At 35.7% G+C, this 15,787-nt stretch overlaps 1 protein-coding gene across 3 annotated transcripts; it reads right to left on the bottom strand.

The window, feature by feature from the left end:
• Positions 1-4,786: 4,786 nt before the first annotated feature.
• On the bottom strand, positions 4,787-13,669 carry LOC108678354 (tumor susceptibility gene 101 protein). 3 transcript variants are annotated; one of them, XM_018166738.2, is made up of 10 exons: positions 13,396-13,669; positions 12,900-12,984; positions 11,537-11,602; positions 10,552-10,715; positions 10,091-10,238; positions 8,585-8,712; positions 7,951-8,014; positions 7,318-7,493; positions 6,628-6,761; positions 4,787-6,369 (listed from the first exon to the last, which is right to left on the bottom strand). In XM_018166738.2, exons 1-10 carry the CDS (start codon positions 13,441-13,443, stop codon positions 6,180-6,182), a joined length of 1,203 nt encoding a protein of 400 aa, XP_018022227.1. In that variant the 5' UTR covers positions 13,444-13,669; the 3' UTR covers positions 4,787-6,179. The 3 variants fall into 3 exon arrangements, with proteins under 3 accessions (XP_018022227.1, XP_018022226.1, XP_018022228.1); XM_018166737.2 differs by lacking the exon at positions 11,537-11,602 and adding an exon at positions 12,121-12,186 and having other exon boundaries at positions 13,396-13,668; XM_018166739.2 differs by lacking the exon at positions 11,537-11,602.
• Positions 13,670-15,787: the final 2,118 nt, after the last annotated feature.

Raw genomic sequence — 15,787 nt, 5'->3', positions numbered from 1 at the left:
AGATGAATTACTTCCTATCTAATTGTTGACAGAAGTGCATGATCAGGCCATAAGATTCCAAATGTAACAGATTTCCCAAGATTTCAGAATTCAGAAACAAGTAGGAAATTTCCAATCCTGCAGTTGTTGTTATCGAGTTCTGTAGGATATTTTGGCAGGAGCGTTGAAGTTATGTGGATTTTGAAAATAGAAAATTTTATGAAACATCATGTTTGCAAAGTGCAAACCATGATTTTTTCAATCAAAGAAAAATACATGATATTAGAGCTGTGATATTTCAGAAAAAAGTAAGACTTTTCCTGAGTGTCCTGACCTGCCCTTAGTAGCTAAGTACCTTATTCATACTGCAGTGGACAAATTTCAACCAAAATTCCCAAATTGTGCTTTGCCTCCTCATTCGACCAACCAGAAATCGGAAATTTTAAAAACAATGTAGCCACTGGTTCACCCCTGTTATGCAGTTAGCAATTAGCATTGCTGAAGATTTGTAAATATCTAAAATGCAATAATTTCATTCCAAATGTGTCAGCAAGATCTACTGAAGGCATAGGCCTAGCTAAATTTTCTTAAATGTCTTCAGATAGGTATTTGCCTTTTTTCTGCACCCTGGCTGGGGGCAGGGCCATTGCCGCCATAGATTAAGATTAGGGTCATTAGGCTAGTAACTAAGTAATAAACAACAGATTCTTTGGAATCAATTCAATTTTAATTTGGCCAACTTGACAGTGACTTTGAGTCTTGACAGGTTGACACCAGGCTGTCACGGTGTCACCAGCCGGGCCGCCGGCAGCCACAACTGCAACACAACAGTTACTTACTTGGTTACTTGGTTAAGATGAGGCGCGTCACCGTCTTGAGTATTGGCGCCCCCAATCCGCATTCTTCAGGGTGCATTAAATGTTGTTGAGCATGTTGGTGGCTTGGAGGTATTTGATGATCAGTTCAGCAGGGAATTCAGGGGTAAATCTGAGGTACTGTACAATTGAAACAGTTTGTCCACTTTTGATCCTCCTTTTCATTTATAGTCAGTCACCTGGCACAGCACTGTATCTAAGTAAAGCATTCCACCTTGGGTGGAAAGCTTTTTTATAAGTGAACTTCCATTTCTAGAATTCCACCCTGGTGTCAACTGAAGCATGAACATGTGAAAATGCAGTCTCAGTGTCTCATTCACTCACTGCTCTCGGCGGCAAGTCCGCGCTCTGATGTGACCGCAACTATGAGATCTTCAAGGAAATGTTTTGGGTTACTCGTTGTCAAGCATCAAGCATGGAAAATTTCTACCATTAGGGCTGCGACTAGAGCTTTCCTGCAAATCTGCCATTTCTGGAACTGCAAGATTTCCCAAAGATGAATTACTTCCTATCTAATTGTTGACAGAAGTGCATGATCAGGCCACAAGATTCCAAATGTAACAGATTTCCCAAGATTTCAGAAACAAGTAGGAAAATTCCAATCCTGCAGTTGTTGTTATCAAGTTTTGTAGGATATTTTGGCAGGAGCGTTGAAGTTATGTGGACTTTGGAAATAGAAAATTTTATGAAACATCATGTTTGCAAAGTCAAAGTGCAAACCATGATTTTTTTCAATCAAACAAAAATACACAATAATGATGATATTAGAGCCGTGATATTTCAGAAAAAAAGGTAAGACTTTTCCTGACCTGCCCTTAGTAGCTAACTTAACCTTAAGGTCTTAAGCTAAGTATTGCAGTGGACAAATTTCAACCAAAATTCCCAAATTGTGCACCGTGCTTTGCCTCCTCATTTGACCACCCAGAAATCAGAAATTTTAAAAACAATGTACCTAGCCTGTCCCTGTCTGAGGCTAGCCACTGGTTCACCCCTGTTATCTAGTATGGAATATATCTACTTGGCGAGCCGCGACTGAATTTTTCGAGCCGTGGTTTTATGGATTTGCCAGCCGTGATTCGATTTCACCGAACCGTGAGTTCCATATCTTGGCCATGAAAAGCCATTTACGAGGTGCAAATTTATTTACGAAGTCCATGCACATGTTACCCCAAATCTCTAACTTTACCCTTAAACAGTCAAACGGCGACAATAAAATTTGTGTCTACTGTAAGTTCAGCACACATTAATGCAGTCTGTGAGTCTGACCGCTTTGACATGACCGCAACTATGCGCGATCTTCAACAAAACGTTTCGTTGATCTGTTTACATTACAATGTTTATGTTTTTTCTGCAAGATATTTTTGGTGGGAACGGTAAACGGGTAAAGCAATGCGGATTGCGCCATGCAGAAGTTGAAAATTTTATGAAATGACATGTTTGCAAAGTGCAAACCGCGATTTTTTAATCAAACAAAAATTTATGACATTCGAGCCGCGAGATTTCATACCTACTGAAATTATATGATATTAGAGCCGCGATATTTCAGACAAAAATAGGACTTTTCCAGACTAGNATTCGAAACCGCCAAACAAAAATGGTGGAGCTTGCGTCGCAAAGATCGGTTCGACAACCTTACTCGTCCTAGGCCATACCATCACTGATCAGTAATCAATCAAGGATCATCACTTTCGTCCTTATATCGTACTAAACACTGTTGTTAAATGTTAACAATTAGATTGAGGTTATTTCATCAAGCGGTAAACTTGCGGGTCCAAAAATGACTTGTAAGCTCTAGTCGCGCCGCTCTGAAGGTAATCCATATAATCCACGCCTAGTCGCCTACGCTGGAGGAACGAGGAAGTTCAAACTTCCGAGGTGGAACTTGATGCAGTAAATTCGCAGCAAGCCAGAAAATACCAGATTTAGGCAAATATACCAGATCTAGGATATTCATACCAGACATCTTCTGGAAATACCAATTTGTGAAATTTGGTATAAAAATATACCATCTGGCAACGCTGGCCAGAAGCCCAGAAGAAGCCAGAACCAGATGGTTTCAGGAGAAAAAAAAAGCCAAATCAACTAAGAAAAAAGCCAGGAGCGGCCACAAATAATTTTGAAAGGTTCTATAGTCTATACTCTATACTAAAAAATTCCGTTAGATTCATAGAAGATTCATGTTGCTTAAATTTCCCCTCTGCAACAAATTTCGACCGAATTCTTAATTTATCCTCTATCGTCTGGTTCGATAGGAAATTATAAATTAACATAACATGTTGATGTCGGCGCTTAATACCCTTTACTGTCTGATTTTCTGGGTCAAGAAATAGCAAATTTCACTTTTCCGGTTTTTAGTCTCACCGTAAAGCTGACATTCTGACCTATCCAACGGTACCAAAATCATCTCTTTACGTTGATTTATGCCTTGACGACAGATTGCGAAAGGGTTAGGGTGGGGGAGTTCTTTCACATTTAATTAAGATAGGCGAAAATTACCGGCCGGGCACATATATAGACGGTCTGACCGTCTGAAGACGCTGATCTTTAGTTACCTCCTAGGATTTTACAGTACCTCCCTGTACAGTACTGTAAAAATCCTAGGATTTTTACAGTACCCCCCTATAGGCTGTTTTCTAAGAATTTCACGTTTTCTTTCATTTTTTCCGAAAAATTCACACAAAGAAAAAATTCTTAAATTTATTTTTCACATATTGTACCAAGTTTCAAAGTGATCCGTCTGTAAATAACCGAAATAAAATTTCCACAAGAAATTGGAAATTGACATTGGAAATTGGAAATTTCTTTTCGGTTATTTACAGACAGATAACTTTGAAACTTGGTACACATATGTGAGAAATAAATTTAAGACTTTATTTGCTCGTGCAAATTTTTCGAAAAAATGAAAGAAAACGTGAAATTCTTAGAGAAAATCCGTGCTTTTTGAAAGGCGACTTGAAAGCCCGATTTGGCGTTAAAGGGTTTTTAAGAGTAGGCCTGATGTGGCCTGTCGCCGATTCTTGCACTTTTCGTGACTTGTTCACAGAAAATCTAAAATTGTTCCTTTGACCGGATGTTTTCAAGGCTGACGATAGTTTTAATAGTTACTGGACTTACACCGGGTTCGATATGCTGCTAGGAATTTCAAGTCTGAACATATATTTTTCCATAGCTTTATCTAGTCTGCTCTTGTCCAGCATTTTTTTATACGTTTCTGCTAGCGTAAATCTTACATTTTTTATTGCATCGCGACGAGCGATAGTTCAATTATTTTTCATTATTCCGCGTTTGAATTTTTCAATAAATGGGAATTGGGAATTCGTGGTCGTGCTGCGCTCTGAACTTGGAAAGAACGAATGGTTGCATTAAATTAAAAATTCATTGTCTTTTCAGCGGGGGACTTATAATGGATTGTAAGGCTTTTTATATGTAGAAAACACGATTTTTAGTTGAAGCACAAATTTATTTTTGTTAAAGTCCGTTTATTGACACGTAAATTTCAATTCTAAGTTTCAGCGCAATCTCGCCACAAAAAGTTCATGTTTAAAAATCACATTTTTTTCTAGGCAGTACCTGCTGGTGTTTTCAACGTGAAAATAGTGCCTTGACTCCTGAAAAGAGTATCGGACATGAGTGTCTTCCTTGTCAGTTATAGGATTATGAACTAAATCATCCCGGAAAAGGGATAATTTGGTTGAATCAGTAAAAAAAATTAAAATGCACGATATTTTTGCAAAAAGGCCTAAATCGTTGAATTAGGCCGAGAAAAAGCCCATCGGGCAACTCTGTTTAGCACAAGAAAAGTCCTAAAGACTCCGCGCATGTCTCAGGACGAGCTTCAATAAATGAAAAAAATATCAAGAATCAATTAATAGCTAATATTATACGAAAAATGAAACAAAAATATCATAGAAAAGGACTCAATCAATTGCTGGTCAAATTAAAATTACTATATTTATCCATACAATAAGTCATACTTTCATATACAGGATAATATAAAATATAATGGCCATTAAGTTCATCCCTGGAAGAGCTCCAGACTCCAGAGCAAATTGTAAACTCATCATTGATGACATTCTTCGAATCTCAAAGAAGAATTAGTGAAACTTTATAAAATAGATTTCAATTAATGTTAGAAACATTTTCTTCAATAAAAAAATGCTAATTCAGCTCTGATGAATAGTTGAATTTCAGAAAAACCTGAAATGAAGGAATAACATTTCTTTTACCCAGACTACCGGGAACACGCAAGGTTCTCACCAATACTCTGAAGTAAACAATACATCCAATTGACTTGTACCAAAACAATTATACAATTACATATACATATTACAGAAAGAAATCAATTCAGAAGGCATTATTTAAGCGGAATTACGCACCCATAACTCCACTGAACTCTAAAGTGATGGTAATGCTAAAGTAATTTAAAAATGCTGCTTTATCTCAAATGACAGTCCTGTATTCCTGGGTATATAATTGGTAGTCATTGCACCAGGCCAGTGTGTGGTTTATGGATGAAATGAATTCTACTAGAGTACATAATTATAATCACAAAGTACATCCATAGCAAAATGAAGTATTCCATAAATAATAGACAAAATAATTACTAGCATTACTTAGCACTCAACTTTCAAAAATCATACAACGAGAACGCTATGATAAAACTATTAACTTTATGAGAATTTCAATAAGTTATTACAATGACCTGCTTCATAAATCTGAAAAGAAAATGACAAAAATTTGTGTTCTCAAGAAACGAACAAAACACATCCTACCCACAATTATACGCCGCGCCAGATAGCTTGCTTCTACACAACGTGAGTAGTACTTTTAAGATGACACAACTATCTTCCAGTCAAATAACGTTGAGACAACGTTCAATAAACGTTATTTTTAACGTACCAACGTTTGAAAAACGCCCTGAAAAAGTCTGATCGACATGTCAGTGGCCGAGAGCACGTGAAATAAAACACAACGTCGATGTTTTTCTTTCAATATAACACAAGAAATCCGCACCGCAGTTGGAAAAAAAAACGGAGAAAATGTTTATTATCACGGAGCGGCCCAGCCACTAGAACGCCGGTTAGACAATTTTTTCACCGTTATTTCTAACAGTGTATATGCCAGGTGAGAAGTAGGTCTCCTCAAAGTTACTCTCTTTAACAGTGCCCTAGCATATAGGTACAATACATAAATTCCTCTTGTAGTGCAAGAAATGACAAGTTAGTTACAAAAGGTCAATATTGCCATTCAATAAATTGAAAGACTATCCGAAGTGCAGGAACATTATGATCTAAAGGCATATTAAAGCAGATAAAAATGCAGAAATTATGGGGCAAGGTTTGCTTTTTGCCGGCAGAGAGACATGGTGGCGCGGAGCTGGTACTGTCGACGGCTGAGAGCGCGCACGTGGCGCATGTACGTGTCCAGGTCGAGCACTGAGCGTCTCAGGGCCTCGCCCAGATAATATATAGCGTCTTGGGTGGCTTGTTCGTCCGCGTACGCAGCTACAAGTTGCCTGCAGGTGCCCACAATTTAGTAATTCAGAACAATAATGTTTGTCCATATTGTGATCAGACTAGCGTTCTGGCCTTGAATGATAAACTAACGAACTACCGTCAATGAAAATTCACAGCACTCAACTTTCCGAACATTAATTTAAAAAATTCGTTGGCAAGATATTTGGTGATTAATATTTCCCCATGGGCAAAATTAATGAACATTCAAAAGTTTTAGGAAAATAATAGAATAGCAGGCAGGAGTTGAAATTATTGACCTGTAGAGAGGTGCGGTTGTGGTCACGGCTTCATCGATGTCCAATTCTTTCTGAGTGCTCTCGCTCTGCTCGACCAGACCACGGAGCTCAGCCTCACGCTCCCTCAGCACACGGATGCTTTTATTCACTTCGTTCTGGCAAAATATTGTTATACTATAATTATTATATTATTAAACACATATATTATTTATAATGTAAATATATATGTTCTTCATCAAGTACAGAAAATAAATCGAATATATTATTCTTGTCCTGACAGTTGGTGCTATTGTATGTGGTGAGAAAAAAAAAAAAACACTTGTAAACAAACTTACAGTCGACAACTCTCAAATCAAAATAAATTCTACAGGACCAAAAAATCATATGAAATGTTTATAACCACTCAATCAAGCATGGTTGCAATATATATGCATACCTGTATACCTATGGGAAAGGCAAAATGGAGAAAGTAAGTTTGCATAAATAACTAGTATGTTCAATGAATATATACACATTGAATATAAAATGTTCGTGTTATATTTTCTTTTTAGGCCTGATAGAATAGTAATAGCGGACCTGGTGCAGGTCTAGTACTCTAACCTACACGCTTGGGTAAACAAGACGCATAGTTTAAAAAAGTGCATTAAAAAAATATTCAATTCTCAGGTAAAAAGTTGCATAGTTTTTTCATTTAACTTATTTTAAAGTAACCTGCTCAGCCTGGAGTTTGCTGATCATATTGTTGAGCTTGGCGCGCCCTCGCTCGAGGTCGGCCTTCTGCTGCTTGAGCACCGCAACCTCGGCCTGCGCGTCGCCGTGTTTCTCGCGGAGCTTGTCACGCACTCGGTCCTCTACTGCAGACACCAGCGACAGGCGAATGTGTTCCTCTGTAATACACCAGGAACTTTTTAGTATACAAGGAATGTGTTACAGTGTACAAGGAATGTGTTACAGTGTACAAGGAATGTGTTACAGTGTACAAGGAATGTGTTACAGTGTACAAAGAATATGATGTTGTACAGGAGGAACTAATCCTACTACCGTCAATGACAACACTCTACACGCTGTCATATCAAGCTGATGGATACAATAAACCGACGTAATTATCTGGAAAAAATTCTAAAATTCATACGTAGCTTTGAATTTCCAAAGCTATTGACATTCAGGCAAAGATGAGGTTAAAAAGAAGCTCATGTTAATCCCAAAATAAATGCATTGAGAAACACAAATAGATAAAGATAAGAACTCTTTATTCATTAGGGTGATCCATAACTACCTATAATTAAAACCCAGAGAAAGAGAGTATGCATGGAAAATTAATGCCAAGATTTCATTGCTTTGTACCAGTTATGGTGCCCGTATTTCCTGCAGCAGCGGCCATGGAAGCAGAGCCACCAGCTAGAGTATTCTGCACAGAAATAAGAACAAATATAAGAACCAATAAAAGACAGTATGAAGCAGTAACATTTCAGAACTAACTCAGAACTTCATCACATAGCTTATTAACTAAACATAACCTCAACTAACATTTCAAAAACTTCAGTAACCAACTCAAGAAATATGAGCTCGACTTTGAGTTCCGGTAGCAATCTTCACATTTTAGGCTAACAAATAAACATTTCTTATTTCAATTGAGTAACTTGGGTTAGTGCCATCACAAGACAAAACCAGTGACAGCATCAAGAATATAAGACAAATCAATAATGTTGAAAATAATTGTATTCCTTCATTAACTAAACCAAAACTAAACTAAAACTAACTAACTAAAATGAACTACTTAGACCTAATTCGTACTTCTAATCTTACATACGTATAAACTGAGTTCAACATATTCAAAGCAAAGATATGGCTAATATCATACCTCTGCAAATATTAATATCTTAGATGGAGGCGGAATAGAGGTAATCCTACACCAGCAAGGTTGCTACCTTAAATGGAGGAGGAATAGCAGTAATCCTACCTCTGCAGGGTTGCATACCTCAGCAGGAGTAGGATAAGGTGTCGGGTAGGGCAAGTTGCCGGGGGGCGGGTAGGGAGGATATGCTGGTGCAGGATACCCTGTGTTGGAGGGAGGGTAGCCCGCTCCTCCGTGGTATGCCGGGTAACCTGCCAAACAGATCTCCATCAAAACTATTGAAAACTTTAGAAAATGAGCATTATTTCAATTTAAATTAAAAAAAACTATTTCTTCATTGGGTGTTGATATTTAAATAATATGCGTTTAAAAATGACTTTTTAAAGACAACACTTCTAAAGAATCCAGTGTTTCCAATGTTACAGATGTACAATGAATTTCAAATGTTATTTTCAAATATTAAAAAATTAATTTTTCAGTTTTTTACATATATATAACTTTTTTTCAAAATTATATATTCTGTCAATTGATTCATGCATTGTAGATTTGTAGCTGACAAAAATTATTTTTTCAATTTTTTTATTATAAATTTTTTTTTTACTTTTTAAAATCATTTATTTTGACATTTGATTCATGCATTGTCTCCAAATTTACACAAGTGTGCAAAATTTCAGATCAATAGGATAAGTAGAAGTGTATTAAATTTTGATTATAAGATTTGTAGCAGACAGACAGACAAACAGACAAGAAGTGAAGTTAAAGAGAAGTGTTGTAAGTAATAATAATAATATACGTTTAAAAATTACTTTTTAAAGACAACACTTCTAAAGAATCCGGTGTTTCCAATGTTACAGATGTAAAATGAATTTCTAACTTCATTTTCGAATATTAAAAAAAATTCAATTTATTTTTTAATATTTAAAATTTGTTTTCAAAATTATTTATTCTGTCAATTGATTCCTGCATTGCCTCCAACTTCACACAAGTGAGCAAAATTTCATGTCAATTGGACAGGTAAAAGTGTGTCAAATATCAGTTATAAGATTTGTAGCTGACAAAATTATTTTTTCAATTTTTTAATACAGTATTGAATTTTTTTTTTTAATTTTTAAAATCATTTATTTTGTCATTTGATTCATGCATTGTCTCCAACTTTACGCAAGTGTGCAAAATTTCAGATCGATAAGATAAGTAGAAGTGTGTTAAATTTTGATTATAAGATTTGTAGCAGACAGACAGACAGACAAACAAACAAACAAGAAGTGAAGTTAAAGAGAAGTGTTGTAAAAAGAGATCAAGTTAGAGATCTCCTCAGCTGACCCTGATCAGATCAACCAGGACCAGGTATAGACAAGATGCGATTCTAGACTGTGAATGTAATTAAGTGATAGCATGAAGAACTGAACCAACGGCATAAATACCTATTCTATTAGCATTAAAACGAGAAATTCGTCTCACATACGAGACAAGCGCGTCTCACACACGAGATACGTGTGTCACACACAAAACAAGTGTGCATCACACACGCAACATGAATGTCATACACGAGTCCATCACTCTTAAGTACAGCCAATAGATCATCACAATTTAATAAGGTTATCACAGCGTGCTAACATGATGTGCACTCACTTGGCTGGGTAGGATACGGGGTAGTTGGGTATGGCATGGCAGGCTGGGCTGGAGTAGGAGGCGCTCCTTTAGGTTTTGCATAGACAGGAGGCATCTCACTGAACGTCATGATCATCACTTGCACCAGGCCAATCAAATCTGAAACGTCCTGAAACAAATAATTATACTAGAAAACTTATTTAAACATGATAAGTTTTTAGTGTAACACAGGTTGTTAGAATACAAGATATCTTCAGTGAATACAAATATGGAGATGAACATGATAACTGATATTTTGAAGCTATTGCATGCAAATCAATTTTTTTGATATTCACTGAAATTTATGAAAATGTTTTGTTCAATATATACTGAAAATCATCCCATATGATGAGGTCTGTACTAGCATAAAACATATATGAAAAAAATATTGAACATGATGAGATATATGCACTCTTCAAGTTCAATATGGAACAAAAACTTACTGGATTCCACTCATGGAGGTAAGGCAAGTAGATCTTGCCATTTTGGTCGACGTGCCTAGAGGCCTTGATGAGCATATCTGCAGTCGGCTTGACAAAAGCCATGGGGGCAGAGTATGGGTGGGTGTCCAATATCCACAGGCAGATGGGGATGTTGTAGGTGCTACCTACAATATTTAGCACATATATAAAATCCTTAATGATAGGTTGTACATTCTACTACAAAATATTGGATGATGTAAAGATAATAATATAAGTGTCAGTTGCATTAATAGAACTATTCAAAACATCACTTGATAACAAGATTGTGAATTCTTTGATAATAAATAAAATCACAAACATAAGAAATACAATGAGTTTTTCAATATTTCACACATAGCATTCTAATTGGCAAGAAAGTTTCTAGCCTTCTTATAGCAGAGAACCTAAGGAGTTCACCATTGCAAGTAATTATAAGTGGACAGAAGCCAAGAAAAGCAATATGGTATACAGGTATACTTTAATTAGAAGCAAGGCTATTAAAAAAATCCAGAAATTTCAATATATTTACATTAGGTTGAGTTAATTAATACAGGTGTCACAACTTGCAGCCGATGCAAATAAATAATTGCAGCATAAGTAAAGCTGACATTAAAGAATAAATAATTAACTAGACTAGTACATATGTTGTAGCAGACCAAATATATTAGGTAATAAATTTGCCTTTCTGGCCAGAAAACTCCATTACCATACATCAGGAATTGAGAGAAATTGGGCATCCACTCAGAAACAATAAAATATCAACATGAAAGCCAACTTTGAAAGTTTGTGTAAGAATAAATTTAAGCACTTCAGTTCAGGTGTGAAACAACTTTTGACAAAGAGAGAGTAGGAGAGGTTTTTTGTAACTAAGAAATTAAGCACAGTCACAGAGTGCAATGCAACAGGAAGAAGGTGCAAGGCAGGATAAAGGCTTCACAGCATCTTGTCAACAATGAAATTGTATTACCTTTGTAGACAACAGGTATAGTTCCCTCAAGACACAGCAGGTAGCGGGATGTTCCACTACTAAACACTTCAGAAGCAGGCCGAGACAGAGACAAGTAATGAGAATCACAGAATGATAGAAAATTTGGCCTCTGCAAAACTGTGTTGTGGTTAAGAAAATTTGTGGCAATTTCCACATGAGTTTTAGTTAGCCACAAATTTTATTAAAACCAAACAGCAGCATCAGCAGGTGAGCCAATGTAATTTTCAAGCATCATACTCATGCAAGCCTGAAAGATCACATGCACAGCCTTCAAATGCATTTTAAGATTCTCTGTGTCGTCATTTGAACAATGAAACAGGCTAATCAGTCATTTATACTTCCCACATGATTGCTGCAAGTGAGATTTCATCAAAATGTTTACATCCCAGTCCATAAGTAGATATACAAGCAATCAAGTACCTATTGAAATGCAATCAATGCAAATAAGATGGCACAGCAGATCTCAATACTGAGAAAATTAACAGGCAAATAATGCATGGAGAGGAAATGTAACAGGAGATCTTTCAGGCAGAGCAGTAACATTAAGGCCTCATTAAACTCACCCTTGAAGGGTACAGGAATGGTACCATCCAGTGTGAGTAACTGCTTTGTGATGCCATCATTAAACACTTGAATATGAGGAAGTGATAATTAAAATGCCATGAGAGTGGAGAGGTACAAGTCATGTACAGAGAAGGTAGAACTAGTGAGTGATGAGCTAACAAATTTATTGCTGAGTATATGATCATCATGAAGGTGGATAGAGTACTATATTTGATATGGCAAAATATAAGATTATTCAAAATTATACACAAGATTACACAAAAAACCAGAACCCTTGAGCAAAAAATTGAAATCACACTATCATCAATGAATTAATTTATTTAAAATTTACTAACAATCTAATAAAAATGACAACTATGGTAATGATGGAAATTATATTTTTTGTGTATTTCATTGAGTTTATCTGTGTAGAGTCAATATCTTTAACTAACAAAATTATGGATATCATTAAAAATTATCTCTATAGACGTTGCATATTTGGCAAGTTCTGTACATATCCTATACATACAACAGATATACAAAAAAGTATATCTTATGCATCCTTTAATTTGTAAACATTACCAAGCCTCAAGAGCAATGATGTTTAAACTTGTATACTACTTGAATCATTACCTATATCATTATATTTTAGAATCTATCTTATTAACAATCCATATTGGTAATAAGATAGATTCTATCTTATTACCAATCCATATCTTATTACCAATCCTATCACAATAGTCATAAAAGTTCACAGGAAATGACAAAGAACTAAAGACAGATAATGGGCACAACCTACCAAATCTATCCAATTTGGCAGCAAGGCCTCGATACTGGTTGAGTAAATTCATACAGTCCGTCTTGGTCTTGGCAACATGTTGATACTGTGAAATAAAGGCATTCAAAATTTACTATAAAATACCAATAGGATGAAGAGACATGAAAAATGATAGAACATTTCAAACAATTCTATGAAATATAATGAGAAAGCTACATCCAACCTAAATCAATTAATGCCATTCCATGTAAGATGTATACTCAAATAATTCATATAAGTCAAATAACAGAAATAATCATATCTAATAAAAATGTGTCCAGTGCATTTTTTTATTAATAATTAGAATTATTTTAATTAATTTATACATACCAGTAATCTAAGAATTAAATATATATTTTGTAATCACTGATAAAAAGCAAATTGAAATGAAACCACAATTTTAATTCATTTAATTCAATAAAAAATAATCAATAAATTCGAGAGCTTTCCTCTAAATTTTAAAAGATTATCTACTCACCCGATTAGCCAGTGCTTGAGCCACACGCTGTTCAGTGCTACCTGACATTATGAACTGATTTTTTTAATGAAGGAGTTTGCAAATGATAGAAATATTTATAAGTTTAACACAATTTTCTCTTCATTTCAACTACAGGACACAGGAGTTCCAAAAAATATATACATACAGATTAGATTAGTATCAATTTATTCTACAGTACTGCAGACAATTTACTTAATGCCTACATCAATAATGAAATCATTGGAACTACAAATTCTTTGTAGCTTGGTCTCCAGTAATTGCTGTGGAGCCAGTTTCCATAACATTTTAATATAATAATAATTTTAATAAATTTCCACAACATTTCCATAACATTTCCATAACATTTTTTAGAAGTTATAACTTATAACCTTTCTCTGATTTCCAAAGGTCAAATTGTCATATTTAGATAATACTATCTGTTCAAGTTGTTACCTTTTAGTTTTTTCTTTCTGTATTGGAGAATTGACTGGGGAAATGCCCTTCAAAAGTTCAAGGATTTCTTTCCACCAACCAGGTCAATTTTCTTGCGACCATAGTTTTTAAGCTTAATAGTTAATTGAAACAAATCCCTTGCTGTATACTAAACTCGATAAATTTACAGATTCCTTTTGTCATTGAACTTTAGCAAAGGGACATCAGTAGAGTTTCATTGCATCCATTTAAATAAATAATTTGTCCAATTTATCAAAACACGGCAAATTTTTATTAATTTTTCTGATTGAATTAGGCAATCTCAATTTCTTACAACTAATATTCTAGATTCTAGTGGAAAATTGGGTAGAAGCTACACTTTAATTATACAAAAATACCCATGAATCTGGTCAATTTCACCCTTTCACATAGCTTTTTCATAAATTTATTCTGTTAATAACAGAAAAAACTGCAGTTTTACCACACTTCTCTTTAACTTCACCTCCTGTTGTTTGTTTGTCTGTCCGTGTGATACAAATCTTATAAATTATAACCAATACAATATTCAACACACTTTTACGGTCTACCCAGGGCTGGTAAAGTCCCATTTTTTTTCTGAAATATCATGGCTCTAATATCATATAATTTTAGTAGGTATGAAATCTTATGGCTCTAATGTCATGTATTTTTGTTTGATTGAAAAATCACGGTTTGCACTCTGCAAGTATGTCATTTCATAGAATTTTCAACTTCTGTAATCTGCACTACTTCAATAATCCAGCCAAAATATCCTGCACAACAAAACAAAAACATGTCAACCTAAAATGTTTCCTTACAGATAGCTAGTTGTATGTAGTCACAGCAGAGTGGGCAGACTGCATTATCATGCATGGTGGCAGGGAATTATTGAGAGTACTTATCGGTCCACCGCCGTGCGTTGGTCTTAACCCTTCGCAAGGCCCCATGCCCTTGGCCCTTGGGCCCCTCTTGCAAGTTGTAATGGTCTAAACTCTATTTTGAATTGCTGCATGCATTCAAATTCAAATTAGGTCCACCCACACCCCACGGCCAGTATAGCTGTCAGCTCACCTTCTTCAGAAGTGTGAAAGCTTTTGCCGGTGAAGGTGTGTTTTACGATCGATCCATAAAGAAGTGTTAATCGGTTCAAAATGACATAAGAACAGGTTCTTTTGAATAACCTATGGATTGGCACCATGTTATCATGTGATAAGTTGCCACTCAAGTGAAGACAAATGTTAGTGTTTACTGTTTTTAGGGCAAAATTAGAGATTAGGGGTAACACGTGCTGATGTGCAAGGGACTAAGTAAACAGTTCGCGGCTGCTGACTCATAAATGGCTTTTAATGGCCAAGATATGGAATCATGGCTGGCAAATCCATAAAACCACAGCTCCAAAAATTCAGTCGCGGCTCACCAAGTACGGTAGGGTAGGGCCTACCCTACCGTGGCATACCCATAGTGGCAAAGCAGAGAGTTTTTTAGACTCTGCCTCAAGTTTACTTATGAGTCCTATAAGTACTTAAGTAGACCAGTGAAGTAGGTATCATGGATACCAGCATTATCATACTTGGGAACTTTGTTTAAATCTTGAGTAAATGAGGAAATTAAAAATGAACCTATTCTAAAAAAAGCTCTGGTTTGCCACTATGCGGTAGGCCTAGCCGCCTAGATAGTATATTCCACGCGGACCATGCCTGTTTCTAGGCTGAAGTTCTTGTCCTAGCCTACCTGTCCAATCAATCTGAAATTCTGAAAATGTGTGTAAAATTGGAGGCAAATCAGGCAATGCATGAACCTATTGACAGAATAAAAAAATAATGTTTAAATTTTTTTCAATATTCAAAAACAAAATAAGAAAATCATTGTACCTACATGTGAAACATTGGACTAATGTCTGATTGGAATCATACCAGCCTGCAGCCTCTTTCTTTAAAAGTGT

The sequence above is a fragment of the Hyalella azteca genome, unplaced genomic scaffold (genome assembly GCF_000764305.2).
Source record: "Hyalella azteca isolate HAZT.00-mixed unplaced genomic scaffold, Hazt_2.0.2 contig14064, whole genome shotgun sequence".
Classification (NCBI taxonomy): Eukaryota; Metazoa; Arthropoda; class Malacostraca; order Amphipoda; family Hyalellidae; genus Hyalella; species Hyalella azteca.
The sequence above is the reverse complement of the archived record's forward strand: the minus strand, read 5'-3'. Positions and strand labels throughout refer to the sequence as shown.

Excerpts from the sequence above, each read along its gene's own strand:
- LOC108678354 (XM_018166738.2), bottom strand. The coding sequence starts at position 13,443 with ATGTCAGGTAGCACTGAACAGCGTGTGGCTCAAGCACTGGCTAATCGG. Across the intron at positions 7,494-7,950 it reads AAATACGGGCACCATAACTG|AGGAACACATTCGCCTGTCG; the intron begins GTACAAAGCAAT and ends GGTGTATTACAG. Across the intron at positions 6,370-6,627 it reads ACAACCGCACCTCTCTACAG|GCAACTTGTAGCTGCGTACG; the intron begins GTCAATAATTTC and ends GGGCACCTGCAG.